Here is a 19,951-nt window from a genome sequence, read left to right on the forward strand (position 1 = left end):
CTATAAATAATAATGAGGTTTATATCCTGAAAATCTCAAAGGTTTTCTCTATTGTACTTTTTAGGGGGTTTTGCATGGTTTTTCTTGTGTATTTTCGTGAGTTATCATACTGTAGTTTCAGGCACATTCTAAAATAAATATAGTTTCCATTTTTAAAACGGAATACTAAACAGATCTGCGTGATGGAGAAAAGGAATAGGAATAGAATAGGCTTACAGTAGAGATGGGTGTTTTATAGTTTGTTGGGGGTTTTTTTGTGAGGAAAGTGCATTTTCTGTAAAATATTCCTTTGACACTGAAATTGAGATAAACCCCCTTTCCAATCCTTATTTCAAACCTGGTTCCATATGCCAACAGCATAAGAAATCTTTCTTGGGATTTGAATTATTTAACAGTTCCTGATGCTGAAAACCCAGCAGCAAAGCAACACCTAGGAAAAAATGTAAGCAGGCAAAAAAAAAGAATATTTTGTTGCTGGAAAAAATTCTGCTCAAAAAGCTTAAAACCCAACACATTCTGAAAAGTGATTAATGCTTGGTGGATTTAGCAGTACGTCATGATCAATTACAAAGCATTCTATATCCATGAGGGGTTTTTGTAGTAACAAAGCTGTGGAATTCAAAAGCAAGCCTGTGATTCTATTTGTGGTGCCATACCCCGTACTTCTGAAGAAGGAAGTATAGATACTTTTGATGTGTCTGAAATAAATTATGAATAATAATCTTTGTTGTTATTGTGGGACATTGTCACTGTCCATGAAGTCAGTATAGACACTGAGCATGAATATACTTGGAGAAAGAAAATACGTTTCCTCCTGACAGTCACGCAGAATTACATCCAGCCCCCTTCATTCCAGGGGGCATTTGCCTGTCCCTGCCTGCCCCCAGAGCAGGCAGAGAGGAGCAGGGTAGCAGCCTGCAGTTCTCCATGCTGTAAGCATTAGTGCTTTCTGCTTCTCACGCTGGCCGTAGCCTTCAGAAAGGAATGCACTGCTGTAAGGTGCATCTCCTGGTGTTTGGGGAGGGCATGCAGAGTCCCCGCTCCTCCTGTAACAGCCCCATGGGCTGTTCTGAACCCAGAAAGTAAGACGTACTAGCTTCCAGTTCTCCAAAGTGTTCCAAGTTAGGGTGACTGGATAGCAGGAGAGCGTGTGAAATTCAGCGTACTGGAGATAAATGGTAAGCGAAGCCCTATGGAAGGAATAATTCAGGTGTCTTATTCACACGGATGGATTTTCAGTTACCCTCCTGGCAGGAAAAAGAAATCTAGGTGTCATTCTGGACAGCTTGATAAAGACATCTCCTCAGCAGCAGCCCTCAAGAAGTGAATATGGAATACCAGATGTATTAAAAAGGAAATAAAGATTAATATGCAGAAAAATATCACTGTGTTATAGAAATCTTCCACGCTTCCTCACTTCAAATACCTTACTCTGTTGTTATCACTTCCTCCCAAAGAGGACACAAGTGAGATATACAGAATATGCCAAAACTAAATATAACAGCTGGGCGTGAATCTCAGTTCTTTTAGGGTTGGTGGCACTCTGAAGTGGGGGAAACTTTGCCTTCAGGTAAATATTTGCTAAGTACATAGACTACAAATCGATCCAAAACCCAGAAGAGTTTTCCATTCTTTCTGCACAGAGACTCGTTTGCAACAGAATAATCATTTGGCCAAGCACTCTGACAGTCCCTACCTTCTCCATTTTACTCTCATCAGAACTGTGTAAAACAGAATCACAGGACTCACAGCAGAATAATATCTTTACATCAGATTTATGTAGATTTTTAAAATTTAATAGCGAGAAAAGTGACAAAAGTATTTACTGCAATTGCTCCTGGATGTATTTTACTTGAAGTGTAATACTTATGATTTTATTGCTGTATTTCTGTACATTCACAATGGTGTGATTTACATGTGTCCAAATGAATATAAGTGTTTTTGGATTTACTTTGCTGACCTTTCACCACACCAGGATGGTGTGGATCATGTTACGTTACCTGAATAATATGCTCTTATCTTTCTAACCAAAAGTTGTAGACTGGTATGAAATAATACAGTTACCAGAAAACAGTGAATAATGGACATACTTTGAAAAACAATTCAGAAGAAAAATTCAAAGAATTTTTTATTCTTTAATTTCTAACCTGGAAATTTAAGGCACAACCTGTTGATAGTCTAATCTGATTTGGACTAAATATGTTAAGATCAAAAGATGAGTTGATTCATTTGTAGTTTAGTTATGTAAAACTGTAGTGAAAACACTGATTATACTTTTCCTGACTTTCCTTTTTTTTCTCCCCATTAGGATGATTATTTCAGGAACTGGAATCCAAACAAGCCTTTTGATCAAGGTAAAGTTAGTACACATTTTGTGGTGTCTTCTGCTATTTTGTGATATCCCTGTATACTTTATGCCTTTCTTTCTCCATCTGTCCCATGCGTTAGTGAAGAGCTATATTCATACTTGCATCTCATTCCCAATGTAGTCACAGCTCGAGGTGGTTTTTGTATAAGGGTTTGACTCATCTCTGTGTTTTTTAATCCCCATCCATTCCAGTTCATATTCAATGATGATATATATACTTAGAAAAGTTCTCTGTAACCATGAATCTTGGTCTAGCATGCAATTTAAAACAGGTATCTTCACGTATGTTTTCTTTCATGTTAAGAACTTTGCTAAACAAATGCCATAAATGTAATTACTGCATTTCCTAACACTTAAGGAGCCACTTCTTTGAGGCCAGTTATAATATATGAATTCCAGGGATGGTTTTCAAAATATGCTGCTGATTCAGAATACAGATTCTGTAAAAGTCTTGGTGAGTTAATTTATTGCAGTACTTCAACAATTTCCAGGCCAGTCACCAAAGGATAGGAAAAAAAAAAAAACAATAAAAAAAATATTCTAATTGTTGTGTCCTGGATAGCACTGGAAAGAACAGCCATGCCAGGAAGAAGAACTTCAAACTGACAATTTAAAAGAGATCTCGGATAGCAGCTCCATGTAAAGCATTCCTTGCTTGGTGTTCATAGCTGGCAACAAACTTTCCAGATGGGATGGTAAGAGACTTCCATTCTAAATACTTAGATGGACATTGCTGGAAACACCAGTAGCCCTGATGTTGCCAGGTGTGGTGGGTTGTATTTGATAATTAATGTCTCGTCAGTAGAAAACACTGTATGCAAAGAAATCTCACGGAGTGGTCTATCCGTCAAATCCATGTCTCTCCAATTTAGAGACAAGGATGTTGTGCAGGACAGTGTCAAATGCTTTGCATAAGTCCAGGTTACCAGCTGTTTGATTTGTGGAGGTAACAACACACAATATAAAGCACAGGTCGGTTAGCTTCTCTGTTTGCCTTTTGATAGTTGCTCATTTTTCCTGTTTGTAATGTTCAGCGAAGCTCATGTAACTCCTGTTTGAGAACACATATGAGGCGAGGATATTACAGCTGTAAAATCACAGGTAGATGGTAGACTGTTTCCATTGCTTAAGGTGTTTCTAGGATCCTGGATTTCTTTGAGTAGCTTCGGCTCATTATTCAACATCATGCCTCTTAAATTGCAGAATGCCAATGTCCTAGAATTTTATTCAAAATGGTGTTCTATAAGTTTCAATCTACTTTTGCTCTGAAATTTGTAGGGATTATAAAAGATGTTATCCTAAAGTCATTTAGAAAGGAATGATCATATACACGGTAACTACAATACAAATGAATTTCAGTCATGTAGATCCGTTGCACAGTCCTCCTCTCTTGTGGATCCTGTGTTCAAAGTTGAGTGTCATTCAAGTAGAGTGTTAGACTTCCATTGTCCTTCAGAAAGCAAAGTGGCTATTTGGATATATAATTATTGTGATTTTACATGCAGAAAAGGTATTCCGGCAAGCAAATTGCTTAGGCAAATTATTGATTAGGCAGATAACTTTTTGGGGTTTGTTTGGTGTTTTTGGTTTTGTGGTTTTGTTTTTTTTTTTTAGAAAGTGTTCATGGTGAAACCATCACAATGTGGTACACTGAGGGAAACAAGAAATTGGAAATTACTCTGCCTTCTCCAAGCATGACTTATGCCTGGTGTCACTGGGATGTAACCGGTGGATAATGGTTAAAGAATAGTAAATAACATCAATGTTGCATAATTGCAGGAGGTGCCCAACAGTTTAGTTTGTTGCTACTTTTTTAATAAGTACTTAAAAAAAAAAAGCAAGTCATTACAGAAAAACATTTTTATGCCTCTAGAAATCAAACGTTATGAAATTATACTTGGTGAATCATACCACAAATGAGAAGAAAGAGTGAATCAGTTAAGAAAGAGAAGGTGTGAACAAATGAATGAAGGGGTAACTAGATAAATGACAGGCCAGCAGAGATGAAGCCACAATGCTTTCTTTATTTGCTTTCAGTTTGGGCTTTGGCGGTCATTTATTTTACAAACAGGAGACATAAAAGGGAGCAGCTTTGCTGATCAGAGATTTGAATATTCAAAATTGCTAAAGTGTTTAGAAAGAAAATACTCATTGCAAGTCTCTGAAGGTGCTTTAAAAAAATTCATTTTATATCTGTTTATATATTTTGTTGCCAGACATGTTCCTTGTATTGTCTATATGTAGCTGCCAGGAATATTATTGGGGGCTTATGTATGTTAGAGCTGAAGAGCGGCAATTCTCTGTCTTTATGGCAATGGAACTTCAGTGTCAAAGGAAAGGGAAAGATGATGTTTTTGTCAAGGCATATATCCACAGTGAGATTTTAAAAGGTGTTTGAGGGATTTAGGATTACAAATCCTATTGAATTCAAGTGGAACTTATGCTCCTACCACTTTGAGAGGCCTTGTGACCCTCTGTCTTCCCAAGAGGAAAAACAAAAAGGCAAATCCTGGCAAAATATTGCAGAAAGATTTTGAACTGACATGCTTTAAAACTGTCTTGTTTGTTGTGTTACTGAGATGTCTGACTGGGCAAAACCACAAATCGTTTTAGAGAATCTAAAATCACACGTGGATACCTTGAAGCCATACAACCAGCCGTACATCTATTAATGGTTCCTTTACAAAGAAAAGGATCATTTCTCTTTCCGTGTAAGATTTCTCATAGACTATGGATAGTCTGTCGTCAGAAGGCAGAATGCAAAGTAGGCGATGCAGTCTGAGCGTGATACTCTGCCTTGCGCTGATTTGTGCACTGCTTTTGTCTCATTTAAATCTTACAAATGGGTATTATTTGCCCAATAGGTCATTCTTTTTGACAAAGAGGTCACTACTTTTGGCCATGGTAAAATTCACCCAGACTAGAACATTAAAACAGCCACTCATACCTTTCTAAAGAGATTTCTTACACAGAAGAATTACCTTGGAAAACTGTTGCTTAGAGATACATATGCATGGAGCATGTGAGTCTTTAGTCACTGACCCCTACGTTGTTGTCACCCAAAAAATGAAAAGAAGAGAAATCGCATCACGTTGCTGCTTTTGGCTTTATGAATCAGATGCTGACAGGACTGATCCTCAGTTTATACATACTTATAGGTGTATATATAAGTGTTTAAATGTATATACGCTGTATATATGTGTGTATAGAGTACCATTTAAATCGGAAGTGCTGAGATGAAGGAAGGAAGGAATGCTTTCTTTCTCTATTCCAGGCGTTTTCCACCACAGGTTTAATTTCTGTCATTTTCTGCGCCGAGAAGAAAGAATAGTCAGCAGAATTTGTCCTAGACCCTTTATGCAGTGCAAGCTGCAAGAAAATTGTTTAATCTGTCTTTAGCCTTTACTTCTCCATCCTCCCTGCCCTGACTTTTTTTTCCACGTTGTACCTTCTGACTTTGGGGTGTTTAAATGCCCCCTATGCTCTTGTATGATTTTGGAGATGGAAAAGCTTTTATTTTCTATTCTTTGGGGTTCTTGTATCCAGAGAGCCTGTGCAGATCCCATGGTAAGGGCCCTAGCTTGCTCCTGTCAACTCAGTAGCAGCTATGTGTTCTCACCATACAACTGTTATTTTGAGAGATATCCCAAAGGCAAAATTTAACCTCACAACACTGATTGAAGAGAAAATACTTCTCCAGTGGGGGAATGAAAGCAGACAACTGCCTCTCTCCCTGGGTTGTATGAGAAATGTGAGTTTTAGCATCATTAAGCTACAGCTAACTTGTGTGAATACCCCCGCTCTTTGGGACAGATTTACAAGTTTTTAATGTTTAAGATCTATTTCTCAATTCTAAATCTAAAATCATGTTTGAATATTCTAATTGCAAAGTCCTTATATGGAAGCCAGACTAGAATCACCATAAGATGCTGGGAGGGCAGGGTTTAGCAGTAACTCAAGGTGGCTGGTACCTGCCAGCAGTGATCTCCCAAAGGTAGCTGGAAGATTCAATATGTTTAACAGTTTTAAAAACCAACAGTAGTCAGAGGTTTTGAAAATCAGCAGAGTTCTGCTTCTAGGCTTCTACTTCATTTGCATCTTTTAAAGAAGAGTCTACTGGGTCCAACCAACTTTATATTCTTTTCTACAAAAAAGCTAGCTTTATTCAGCAGATTGAATTCTTTAATTATGCATTTTAAAACAATAGCACTGTAATCAAGCTGTCCACTTTCTGCTTGCAATGCAGTGAGAAATATCTGCATGTATGTCTCAAGAAAAGAAATACCCTGTTTTGTAAAAAAGCATACCTGACTTTCACTGAAACAACCCCTAGAGAGTCACACGAGGTATCTTTGCATAACGTGCCTTTTCAAGGGAAGTCAACTTGAATGGTTCAGCTGCATCTCGGAGGGTACTTGAGTGATCCGAATTTATTTTTAGCCTAGCTACCAGCCCAGCTTTTTATTCATCTTGAACCCAAGAGAAACCAACACAAAGGTGAGCATCTTATGGACTAAGCCAAGCTAACGAGGCGTTTGGACTGCAGAAGGCAGGAGAGCGTATAGCCTGAAAATGATCGCTAGTCATTAATATTGAACTCCATTCTGTCAAAGTTGCAGAAGCCAGAAAGCAGAAGAGTGGAAGGGGCAGGTTGGTCAGGATTTTAAAATATGAATCAAAGGGTTGGGTGGGGTTTTTTTCTGACAATGTCATTTGAGAGTTCTTAAAGAGCTTGATAGCTGACTTGACATACTTTCCTAGTCTTCTCTGTCTACATGGGAGAAAGAAAAGAAGGAATCAGGGAAAAAATTTAGCATAACATTCTCAAGTCAGAGATTTAGGTATGGTAATTAAATGTGTCTGCTACTCTGCACCTCTTCAAACTTGTCAGAAAATCAACTCATTAAGACTTTTTGTATTATTATAAGTCAAAACTGTTAAATGAAAAAAAAAGTTTAAGTTATTGACATTTTCTGCTAAAAGCCACCTCTTATTAGCTGTAGTCAATTCTTCTACAGACAAATAGATGTTATTAATTTTTATGGTGAGATGCACAAATAAAGAGTACATTTTGTTAGATTTCAAGTTGCTGGAAACAATTTGGAATGGTGTCCAATTTGCTTGCCATATGGCTTTTTTTAAAGCATTGTTACCCAGAACATAAGAACTGTGGAAATAATGGGATATACTTTGTATTACAGATAGATAAGCTCTGAATCCAAAAATGTTTAGACCATTGAGCTGCCATTATTATTAAGAACAAGGCTATAGAAGGACACTGTAAGAGGGGGGAAAAAACTTGATTCCGTTGTGGTGCTGAATTTTTTCCCAAATCTATCCACCCATGCACTGAACTATAGAATTGTCTGTTCAAGTAGGTGCAAGTCTCACCCTTTCCATTTTGAATGTGCCACTGTCAGATGATTGCGGTGGACTGAGCTGGCCTGAGTCTCCTTCCCTGACCTTGCCTCCTGCACTGAGGCAAAGGGACTGGCTAGGAACGTGGTGCAGTCTTACTCATCGCTGGTGATAGAAATCCCAAGTGTTCCAAGCTGCTGGACTTCTCAGGAATAGAAGCCCCTGTTTAGAAATAGTCTGAACTTTCCCCCTTGTCTTCCAGCCTTTGTCCTGATTTTCACTGTCTTTATTCCCAGTCCTCTTCCCCAGTAATGGAGAAATCTGGACAGGGATGGTACTTCTCAGGGCTTTCATCATCTGCCCTGGGAGGGGTATAAATAAATAAATAAATAAATTCCGAAATCCCTCTTCCACTGTACTGTGTGAAAATGTTCATCTGCTTGAATTGGGCCTATCAATGACTGACTCTAATGTCAGACACACTTGTGTAGACTCAGCTATCATTATTAATTACAGACATGAACTCTATCATTTCAAAGAATTCCCCTTGAGCACTAATGAAAGTCTGAACTGGCAAAATACCCTCACTTTTGAAGAGGAAACACTGCTATTGAGTGGATTGCAGCCTCCAGCATAGCATAGCCTATGACTTTCACAGGCCAGCAGCCCCATGGAAGTGAATTTGTCAAATTTAGAGCTTTATACCTCGAGATGGATGTATTGGTATTTGTGCTGCCTCTCCTTCTGCCTTGAACTGCACCTGTGTCTTCCCAGTGTCTAACTGGCAAATCCAGACTCCAGAAATGGCATCCTGCAGCTGGGCACAATAAAGTTTGCCTAAGATACATAAGCCTTCCAAAACAAAACGGATGATAATGGGAAGCCTGTGATGCAGGATGAAAATCATAGAATGTACAATTATTTTTGAACATGTAATTTTCTGTTAGCCCAGTTAAGATGTTCTTTCAGAAAAGCCTGAATAAATTCCTTTCATAGTTGTTTAATACTGTACACATCTCTACTCACAAATATATGTTAGTTTTATAATGAATGTTTTCTATTACTGTGCCTCAGATGGCAGATTTCAATTGAATAACTTATTTTGCAATTTATTTTTTGACTGAGGTTGAATTAGTTTTAGAAGCTTATTCATAGGACAACAGCAGATGAATTATGTTTATAAATCTTCAGTAAATCAGTACAATTTTAAAACGTGCTAACAGAAAACAATAGCTGAGATCCAGCACATGAAATACACTATCTTCCACCAAAAGCATTTCAAGCACATATGGCTGCTTATATCCTCCAAGCAGATGCACATGGTTCTCTTTGTGTGCTAGAAGCATAATATTGAATTCCTTATAAGCTTGCAAGCAACCAGTTTTGTCATTAAATATGGCATCAGAAGTGACAGAGATGGGGTCCCTGTCTGTGACTGTGTTATGGCTGATGTGCTTTGAACTGAGACAATGATCGATAGGTTGCTTGTCTAGAATTTTATTAGCACTTGGGGAGCACTTGTTAGTTTTGTCAATAATGGTACTTGCTTTCTTTTAATATCTCTTACTTCATTGACTGTGAAGCAGACATGGTTTTTAAACTGAAATTCATGCCTCCCCATGCTCATCCACCTCCCGCTGAAGTAAATACATTTTTGGGAATATGACAGAGCCCAACCCTGCTCCCATTGACATCCCTTAGCGAGCAGGGGTCTCCTTCCCTTTGCTTCAGTTCAATATAAAGGAGTTCATTTCTGGAAACCTACCTAAACCTGTAAAAATGAACTGTTTAGAAAAATATATGCCTGCAAAGCTTCCTTCCGTATTTGCTGTGAGACACACCTAGCTGCTTTGGTTTGTATTCTGATTTAACTAGGCCAAACTAATCAGGGGCAAAGTCTCCAGCTTTGAAATATTATTTGACTTAAATATTGGATGGCATAGCAGTAGATTTATACTGCATGTCAAAGTGAGTTTTAAATCACTAGCCAGTCAGAAGAGTAATTTACACAGCATTTAAACGTTTATATGCTTGTGAGTTAATAGGTGATTACTAACTGTCATTTGATGCTAACTGAAAAACAGGAACTCCTGTGGAGAATAAAAGTAGAAGCCAGAGTGACAATGGCTGTAAAAAGGTATAATGCAGAATTTTTAGGAGGAGAACAACTTCAAAATAAAGACAAGTTATTTCAAAGTCAGATTTCAATAAACTGAGAATTGATAAGGCAGAAATTAGAGGAAGAAAAATTAGGATAATTGGCATTTCCTCAATGTAAAGGGCACAAACATGAATTGTCCAAAAGCCACAAGCTAGGTTAATGACAAGGATCTTAGCGACTTCAGTGGCAAGAAGTTACGTAAAAAAGGTGCAACTAGGTTGAATTCTTAGGGGAGCACAAACGGTAGCGCCAAACTCAGAAAGCCAAGAACAAAATGAGATGTTTGGGAAAGGATTTAAGAATAACAATTTTTTTACAAGTGTCTTGGAAGGAAGAGAAAAATCAAGGAAAATGACGGCTCGCTGCTTATACGCTTATATAAAGGCATTGCTGAGAAGGCCAAAGCGTTGTTACCTGCCTTTGCTTTGGCTTTCACTTCAAAGGTCAGCTGTGGCCAGTTGGCTATCGTAATTAAGATCTTCAGCTGAAGTGTAAGATTCTGGATTAGGGAAAGAGCAGGCTTGAGTAAATCAGATATTTGCAAATCAGCTGGAATTAATCTAAGGTTTAAGTGAATTGGCTGAAATAATTTTAAAGATAGTAAAAGTTATCTTTGCAAATTTATAAGTTGTAGAAGACTAGGAAAGGATAAGCAGCACACATATTTTTTTAAAGTTAGAGAAAGGAATACAATTGTAAATTACATCCCATGTGTTGAACATGAAATCCCCCCAAAAAAAGTATCAGAATAAATATTAAAGCAAGAATTTGTAGCATCAAGAAGGTAAGGGGATGAATAAAGCTGGTATGGATGTCAAACTAAACTAATTTTCTTCTGTGACATTTACAGGCCTTGAGACTCAGGGATAAGCTTGCAGTATCACATATCTTGACTTTAATAAGGCTTTTGACACTGGCTTACATTGCTGTCTTATAAGCAAGTTAAAGAAATGTTGTCTAAAAGAAATAATTATGAGGTGGATACAAAATCAATTGGAAAACTGCATTTTGGTAGTAGCTGTCAACGGTTCAATGTCAGGCTGGAAGGATAAATTGAGTAGGGGTCCTCTGTGATCTATTTTGGGTCCAGTAGTATTCACCATGTTCATTAAACTGGAGATGTTGAAATTACTATACTTATTAAATGTAGCACAGCAATAGAATTCACAGTTGCCTTAAGAAATCTTGAGAAACGGTCTGAAAACAAAGGATAAAGTTCAGTCTGGGCAGATGCAAAGTTCTTAGGTAAGAATAATCATCTGCACAAAACAGGATGAAAAACAATCAGATAGTAATAAATTTGGAGAAAAAGGGTAGAGGATTACAATGGATTACAAATAGAACATGAGTCAACAGTGGCATTCTGTTGCAAATAAGCAAATGTTGCACTGGCACATGTAACTATGAGTAATCCTTCGGCTCTAGTCAGCGCCAGTAAGACCTTGGCTGGAGTCCGTTGTCCAGATTTGAGTACCAGGCTTCTAGAATAGTATGAATCAGCTGGAAAGTACCCAGAGAAAAGTAACAGATATGATCAGAGTTGCAGAAAATACACTCTGCAAAGAAAGACTGGAGAGGAGCACCTTTTCTGTGGGGAGAAAAACAAACAAACAAACAAAACCAGCAACAACAAAAACCCAAGACAGCCCACAAATCCTATTTTGAAATACATAAAATTAACTGCAAAATGGAGGAATTATTCTCTGTCTATTGTGGATACAACAAGGAGCAATATGTTTATGTTGCAGCAAAGAAGATTAATTTTAGCCTTTGTAATGACAGCAATACTTCAGCATTGGGAGAGATATTTTAAAGAGGATGTTGAGTTTCTGCCTTTGAAGGTGTTCTGAAACATGTTAGATAAATGTCTTGCAGATAACGACACATTGATGGCTGATCTAGCTATGGAGAATGGGAAAGGAATCAGCATCCTTCCTAGAACTGCCATTCTAGCACTGTGATTCTGTGATTGTATTTTGATTAATGGAATCCAGCTAATTTCATTGGAAGCACAGAAGAAATGCTGAAGAAGGTATTTCTTAAAATAGATTTCCAGTCAAAGCAAAGAAGGGAAAATAAATGAATCTGTATCCTTGATAGACGTTTTGGCACCACCTGAAAAAATACAGGTTCTCATTTGATGGGAGTAATGTGCATAAACTTCAAGATAGATACTAACCATGGTTGTCACAGACTTGTAAACCTCCACAAATGTAAACAGGGACTGGCAAAAGGCAGCCCGTTTTCTCTGCCCACTTCTCCCTATCTCACGTGCTTTCTAATATAGAGTCAGGAGCACTTCCTATGGATGATTCTGTACTTCAATATTAGTGGAGGGTTTTGTCCAGGTAGGAATAATGGTCATGATCTAACACTAAGGTTAAAGATTTGGATGCAAATCAGTTGACTATTCTCTTTCAATTCATTAGCTAAAATTTAGGATTTATTTAGGAATTAAATCTCCTGCTGTAAACCTAAATGCCCAGGTCATCAAAACACTAATTGAATCACAGCTATTTTTCTTCCTGTTCTTATTGCTTCAGATTAAATATATTTGCATAAAATAGTATTATTTCTGCTCTAATCTGATTGCTTGCATTCTAACTTTGCAGTCCTTGGTCATTTGGAAAGTTACTTTAAACTACAAAATGGTGCCAAGTAGTACACAGCAAGATGAATAAAAAGTTTTCATATGTATTCTGGTGGTGTTCTGCTAAACTAAGAAGTTCCCTAAGCATAGTATGTTGAAAATTAGTACCAGTTTGGTAAGCGCTGTTTAGTCATTTAATCATGTTTTGCCTTTTCTCTCTGTGTCCTCTGGCTGCAGTATATCAATGGCCCTTGGCATTGATACGTGTCTCTGTTGTCAGTTATTGCCCAACAGGTTTCTTTAACGGTCTTGTCAACTTTACATATGTTGTCTTTAAAGTGCAGGGACAGGAAAGCTGTTTCTGAAGACCAGAATTTGACTTCCTCTGTCCTTCCTGAAACCAGTGTTTAAGGATTTGATCTGTTTTATCTAGGGAGATTAGTAAGCAGCATGATTGTCTTAGATACGTGCATCCCTGCAGTGCCTCTTTAGCCATACGAGAGTGCCGCCCCAAAATCTGGAACTATCATGTTCACTTTAACCACAAGGCAAGACAGTAGAATCAAACTTCTAAGTAGGTTCTGTTCCTGGACTAGCTTTAATTTATAAGATGAGCAATTGATTCACTTAGTCCCTTACTTGTATCTTATCCTGAACAACAGGTAAACAGAACTCTGTGATAAATGGTTGTACAGATAAGCAATCCTAGGGATCATTGCACATTACAGCGATCTTTAATGCAATGTAAGTAACCATTATTGTAATTATTTTAATGTGATACATCAGTGTGTTCATGGAGTTTCTCCTTTCTTTTAATTGCTGGGGTTTAAAAAAAAAAAAATCAGAAAATGCATGTAGTAGTCTCTAAGAGCAAATGTATCTTTGCTGTGAAGGCTCCAGCATCTAAGCCTGTTTTTCTGTTCAGTGAGGAGCTTTGTAACGACCTTTCATATTTAAAACCAAGGAATGAACAGTTATAGTAAATTCATTCTAACCTGTAGGACCTATTTATCCTCGAAATCCAGATGATATTTAGCTATCTCAAAGGAAACCACAGTGCAGTAATTTTGTACTTCTTCTGTAAGCAACATTTCCATCTTTGATTTTATCGATCGTCACCACCTTGCAACTTTGACATTAATGGCAGAACTGTAAAATGGCCATTCTTCAGTAAGTGCCAGTGCATTTGTTTTCTCCCCTCCTCTTGATTTTTCTACAATTTGCCTGATGTACACGTGGTAGCAGTCACATGATGATTGTCTGCAATATGCCCTCAGAAAGGTATTATATTTTTATGTAGTTTTTCAAGGAGCAGTGTTCTTTTTAGATTTAAGCCTCTCAGCACCCCTTCACTGTGGTGAATAGCTACAGTGAATATCCAGCTGATAGCCATTTGTGCAACCAAAAGCCAAATGCTCTTATTCATCCTCCAGGTTGTCTTTGTTAAGTGTCTATCTTCCACAATTGCCTACTTCAGTAAGCTCAAGTTACTTCAATGGCCTTGAGTGTTTAAAAAACTGTGCTTAATTATGTGAGGATTTTCTCAAAGCTTGGACGATTCTCAGGTTGCTGACATAAAAATGCAAGGTTAAGAAAAGTGCACATCTCCAGCAATATGGAGACTGTCTTGTCCTTCTGCATGCACTGTGCATCAAGGAGAAGACTGCTTCTTCTAACACCTCAAATTGCACATTTGCATGAGTGTCAGCTAAAATCTGACATTCATGAGGGAGCCTGAAAACTTCAGCAATCACATCTTTCTTTTGTGGTTGTTTTTTTTTTCCTATTTATTTTTCTTACTAGCATGGTAAGAAAACATCCTACCTCTCTGAATGTCCACCTGGGCTGACAACTTTTACACAGGTCAAACCATTTGGAATAGCCCAGTAAAGCCATGAAAAGCACAAGTCTATTTGAAAAACACCAGCAGGACTTTAATGTGGATGATATGTCCCAGTATCAGAAACATAAATATCTTGGTCTTAATAGTTAAGGTCATAAAGATAATGAGTTATTACTTTGCGTGTTTAGATACTTCCTTAACAGAACTCCTAAATATGTTATTGCTGTGTGCTGGGTATAGGCTGGTATAGTTGTTCTCACTCCTCATTGCCTAACTTTGCTCCTGGCTTCATCATTGTTCTGTTGCAAGAAAGTGACTTGATATTTAGGCAAACATTTTTCTTTTTCTTTATGTTTCTCCTTCTGAGCTGCTTTTTCATAAAGTAGCACCTCTAGTGTATTTTCCTACACAGGACTATGCCAATAACATTTTCCCAATGCCTATAAATAAATTAAGTATACTGTGGCTTGAAAGAGAAATTGCTATCAGCTGGTGTTCCACTACCTACAAAACATTTTATCTTCTTTCAGTTTCTATTACTTTCCTCTCCCTTGATTTTGTATAGGAAGTTGTATTCCCTGTTAGTGTCATGTGGTGCATTTGTGCATATCATGCTTGATGTATGGAACTATTGCAAACCCCTAGTGCGGATAGCTTGGCTTTTGAAATTGCATTGAAGATGAACTTTTTGACAGATGGAGCTGTTGATATGATTTGGAAATAGGTCTGTTTGTATCAGTCAGTCAGGTACTCCATTTTTCAAAATGGAAAAAAAAAAAAAGAAGGTTTGAGATGAAAGAGGAGAGAGAGGCCACCCATCTAGTGGGAGCAGAGAGCTTGAGTTCAAAAGGAAGAATGCGCTCAAGAGCTATATATGTTATTTTTATAACGAATTCCTTTTATAACAAATAAATTCCTTTTCACAGGCTGCACTTTTAAGCAGAACATAGTTGCTTAACTTCATCTCATCTGCCCAGTTATCCAAAAGCCAGACGCCTAGCCTGAGGTAGTTGTCCATTTTGTCTTTGTAGCAGACACTGAAATAAATGTTTCAGACTAGGAAGCCACTTTAAGGTCTAGCTAAGACTAATTAACTTTCAGAAGGCTAAAGTTAGATGGAATCAGACATCGCATAGATCCTGTCCAGGAAAGCAAGATGCATATGGGGATCTGTGCATCTAGAAACTGTGATCTCAACTTTCCCAGCGAAGAAGAGGTCAAAAGCACAATGGTTGTTCCGTTTTTGAGGATCCTGTCCTGGTTTTGAAACTCAAATTATATGAATTTTATAATTGAAACTACCTCCGTGTTTTCTGGACGAGATGGTGCAGTCCAGGAGAGCTGTGGTGCAATCTATTCAAGGTTCATTCTGTTCTTTGGGACAACAGATGGGTCATACTTTGTTTACTTCTGCTAAAACAAAGTCAGCTAAAGTTCACAGGCTTACACCAACAGCTATGCTAACTAGACCTAAGTCATGTTAGTTTATACATCAACACAAGATATTTGGAAATTGCCTTATCCGTGTTTTCTGAAACTTTAAAGAACAACAAATTCTGCCAGGCTTTCAAATGAAGAAAAGAACTCAGCAGAGATGTGTGACATTAAATAACCATGACAGATGTCCCTCACCAGCAGGCTTCTCCTGAAACACACCCCTCCAAGCATTTCTATCATCTTTGTGAAGGCCAGAGTATTTGAAGATTACCCAGCTAAGAATATGGCAAAGCACCAGATAGCGGGGAAAAAAGTGTGTTGGGGTGAGGGCTGCAGGAGCTGGAAATTTATGATAGTGTCACTTTTGCTGTTTTCCTTTGAGCTGGGAAGAGATGAGGAAGAGAAAGAGATGAGAGAAGTGAAAATGAAGTATGCAGTACATGATGCTTAGCACTGAAAAAGAATCAGATAGTTTAATAATGGATTTTCTGTGTGACAGTCCTTTGGCATAGCTGATTTTTACCTGTCCATTAGTATGCTGTCTGTTTTGTCAATCTAGCAAAGAGGAAAGAGTCTTTTGCTTGCTTTTCTGCAAGAACTGGATGTCTGTGATCTCTATGCAGCTTTTAAATTAAAAATTATTGTTTCAAATTAAAATACTGAATCCAGATTCTCCAGACCTTAAGATATGAAGTTTTTATCTCACTTCTAGTTGGTATTCAGTGAAAGAAGGGATGGAGTTTTGGGAGGTTGCTGGAGCAAGGTAGTACAAGATGGAAATATTGCTTTTTGTGGGGTGGAGAGGCCAAGAAGGGAAGATTGAAAGGTATGTCCGGAGCAAAAGTTTTTCTTATGAGAATATTTTTATTAATTTTTGGGATATCTACGTTAATTTCTATTTTGTGTTTGTCCAATATATTGGCACAATAAGATGTTTCAAAAGGAAATTATTAAAAATGACAGTCTGAAATATTCACAAGCATGCTTTTTTTAAAGGCACCGAATAATTATAAGAGGCCATTCTTATATGTAGGCAATTTCCTCAATGATAAGAACTCTTAGTTTGAGAAATTAATTTTCAGCATGCTGACTAAACAAAAAAATTCATTAAAATATTTGTATGGTCTCTAGTACAGAGCTAATAGCAATGTTTTGTCTTGTATTTCAATTATGCTAGTTGTGAATTAACTAGTATTTTAATAAAAATTAGTAGTAGCATTTATTTTCCATGGAGTGGTGTGAATTTACGTGACGTGTCTGAAACATGAAGAGCCTAGGGTGTGGATATGTGTGGTGAATGGATTTTATTTTAATGAATTATAATATAATTGCCCTGTCTTGGCAATTAAAGTCGGGCATTAAATCTTAATTCATTAATTCCTTTGCATCCTTTTTTTTCTTTGGGGAGAGCAGAGGAAGTACTAAAAATTCCTTTAAGCTTATAAAGCTGGAAGACGTGTATGACAAATAGATTTAAAACGAATTACTAAGAGGTAGAACATAAAGGCAGAATTACATCAGTGTCAAATTCTGCCCTCAGTTATGTGCAGGCTCCTTGGTGAAGTTAAATTTAGCTTAGACTTGCATTACTCGGATGGAAAAAGCATGCTCATTGAGTATTTCTCTTTTGCAATCATTCTGGTATAAACCTGGCTACTGGGCATTTGTATCACGTGCATTTTCCTATCCATATAGACATCATATATTATGAGAATAGTTGAGGAAATTTGGGCCAAATTAGCTTCTCCTTTTTAAACTTAGGTGAATTGTTTGTCTTGGCTTGTGGATTTAGCCCATTTCTCCTCTGACAGATAGAAGTACAAAGGTGCAAAAGCAGTGTTGGTAATGTTGGTAGAAATATCTAAAACCTATAAGGGATTAGGAAGCCACCTTCTCATCTCTTGGCCTCTCTTAACACCATAGTCACAGCAGCACCTCAGATGTCTTCATCGATTCTGCTGGAGGTCTACTTCTGAGTAGTGACCAGTACCCTGGTGGCCTTGTTGTCTCTCTCGTATGTGTGTGGGTATATTTATTTTAGCAGAATTGGACTAAGGTGGGGATAATAAGATGGTGTCTGAGGTATCTGGCCTCATTCTTCAAATGCTTATGAATTTTAAGGCTGTGGGTTTGAAAGAATTTTCAAAGTGAGTAAAGCACGTGAAACCCATGTGCATGCGTCCCATTTTGTAGTTGTGCTGTTCAGTGCGGTTTTCTAGGGGATGACTTCATAGCAGAGACTGAAAAAATATCAGTAGTCCAACCATTAAAAAATGAGCACATGACCAGATCTCTGAGTTCCACAGTTTGCTAGCAAATACGCCGTAAAGAAAGAATCTGCAGATCCAGAGGCAGTGATGAGCTCAGCATGATCCCGAAGTTTGACAGTCTTAGTTCTGTTCTTCTAAATGCTGTCTGATGCTGTTATGTGCTGCGTCCTTCTACTGAAGCAATTTCACACCTCATCTGCTAGAGATGAAAATGGCAGGGAACAAACTATAAATCCAGCAAAACCTTGGTTTAGTAGATATATCATCCTATCAGAATCTTTTCACATAAATAATTAGTTCATCACTTCCTCAATCCACTAAACTTGCAGAGCTTTGGAAATGACATGGGGTGACGTTATCTCAACAGGCTTTCAAGGAGTCAGCCAATCCACCCCTTGCCCCAAGGCAGCATCAGCCATATCTGCGTCATTCCTGCACCTACTCACCGGGTCTTAAAGACCTTCAGTGCAGGACACTCCACAGTCTCCCCAGCAATTTATTCTGGTACTCTCCTCTGGTACTCTTAACCATTAGAAATTTGTAAGCTGAACTTCCCTTTTTGCAATAAAAACCTTTGAATTGAAAACTTTTGTCTTGTGTGCCACTGATGTGACCAACAGTTGGGTGCTACCTTGAATTTAGTGGCCTTTTCTTTATATGAAGGCCTGTTACGTTTCCCTTCAGTGCTGTCATCTTAACCACAAATTTGTTAGTTCTTCCTCACGGATCATTTGCTGGCCTTATTAGCCTCTCTCAAACTGATCAAAATGGGGCATTTCAAACTTATGACAGCAGATGCCAAGAAACCAAGTGTTTCAGGAACTAGAAGGTCATCTTTTGTGTATGACACACCTGTGTACATGCCTGTGAGTTTTTATGTATGTGTGGAACAATCTGTGCACGGAGGTGAATGTGTTTGGTGCTGGTTTTGCAAACAGGCAGGGTCAGAGGAGCAAGAATGACATGCAGTAGGATTTGAAACGGCACTTTTACATTCTCTTCTTTCCAGTTAAGCTAGATAGTTCGAAAAAGATTCTTGCCACGTCCTCCCAAGATATGAAAGTGGTAACACAGTTTTTATCATGAAGAGTTGCTGATGTGTTTCCTAAGGCCCACGCCAGATGCTTTATGGCTCCCAGTTCCTTACTGCTGGACACTGGAGTGTACGTGTGTGTTAAGATCTTACCTATGCAGCCCAGTGATAAAACTGGCACATGCAACTAGGACTGTGACAAATTTAGGATATTATCAGGGCAGAAAAACTACATCTATAACATTCCTCTTCCCCACCTTTTTCACCTCATGTATTACTCAATGTGTTATGGGTCTGAAGAGGGTTGTAATATCTTTCATCCCCTTCAACTTGTAGACTGCTGGCATTGTGAAGTCGGCAAAATTGCCAGAATTAAGAGTTTGCCGCACAGCTGAGATTCTTTAAGGACCTCTCCAGAGGTCTATGATGCCAAACCTAACTCTTCTGACTGCAAGCATGGGCATATACTGTTCAGTTGTCATTCCTCTTTAATAGTTCCACCTTGTTTTGTGTGCTTTGAGCGTTTTTAATGATTTTAGAGAACTGAGATACAATTTCATGTGTGCACCCTGCTGTAAAGCTCCAAGCATGAAATCTGGAAAGGTTTTCCTAAATTGGACTAGTAATTACTCAGATACATAAAGAATATCAGTCTAATGGAATGCACAGGCCAGTGGTACATTCTTATTGTTGTATATGACTGTTCATGTTTTATTTAATTGCTTTTAGACATTTGCATTCATGTGTTTGTCCCAGTGCATGCATTTGAACAAAATACATTTGAGTTTCTTCAGTATAAACATTTTTGCATGTAAAATGAAAGACAAGTTGGGTATTTCTTTCCTGCACTTTGGATTTCTCCTAGGATTGCATCTTCCATAAATAATGTGA

General features: G+C 37.9%; 1 protein-coding gene across 1 annotated transcript in view; it reads left to right on the forward strand.

Moving 5' to 3' along the window:
- SPOCK1 (SPARC (osteonectin), cwcv and kazal like domains proteoglycan 1) overlaps nt 1-19,951 on the forward strand; it is a 315,512-nt gene that overhangs the window by 103,126 nt on the left and 192,435 nt on the right. Inside the window, exon 3 of the mRNA XM_054842153.1 lies at nt 2,309-2,354. Coding sequence (XP_054698128.1) covers nt 2,309-2,354 — 46 coding nt within the window. The remainder of the gene's footprint in view (nt 1-2,308; nt 2,355-19,951) is intronic.

Source organism: Grus americana, chromosome 14 (assembly GCF_028858705.1).
Source record: "Grus americana isolate bGruAme1 chromosome 14, bGruAme1.mat, whole genome shotgun sequence".
NCBI classification, from domain to species: Eukaryota; Metazoa; Chordata; class Aves; order Gruiformes; family Gruidae; genus Grus; species Grus americana.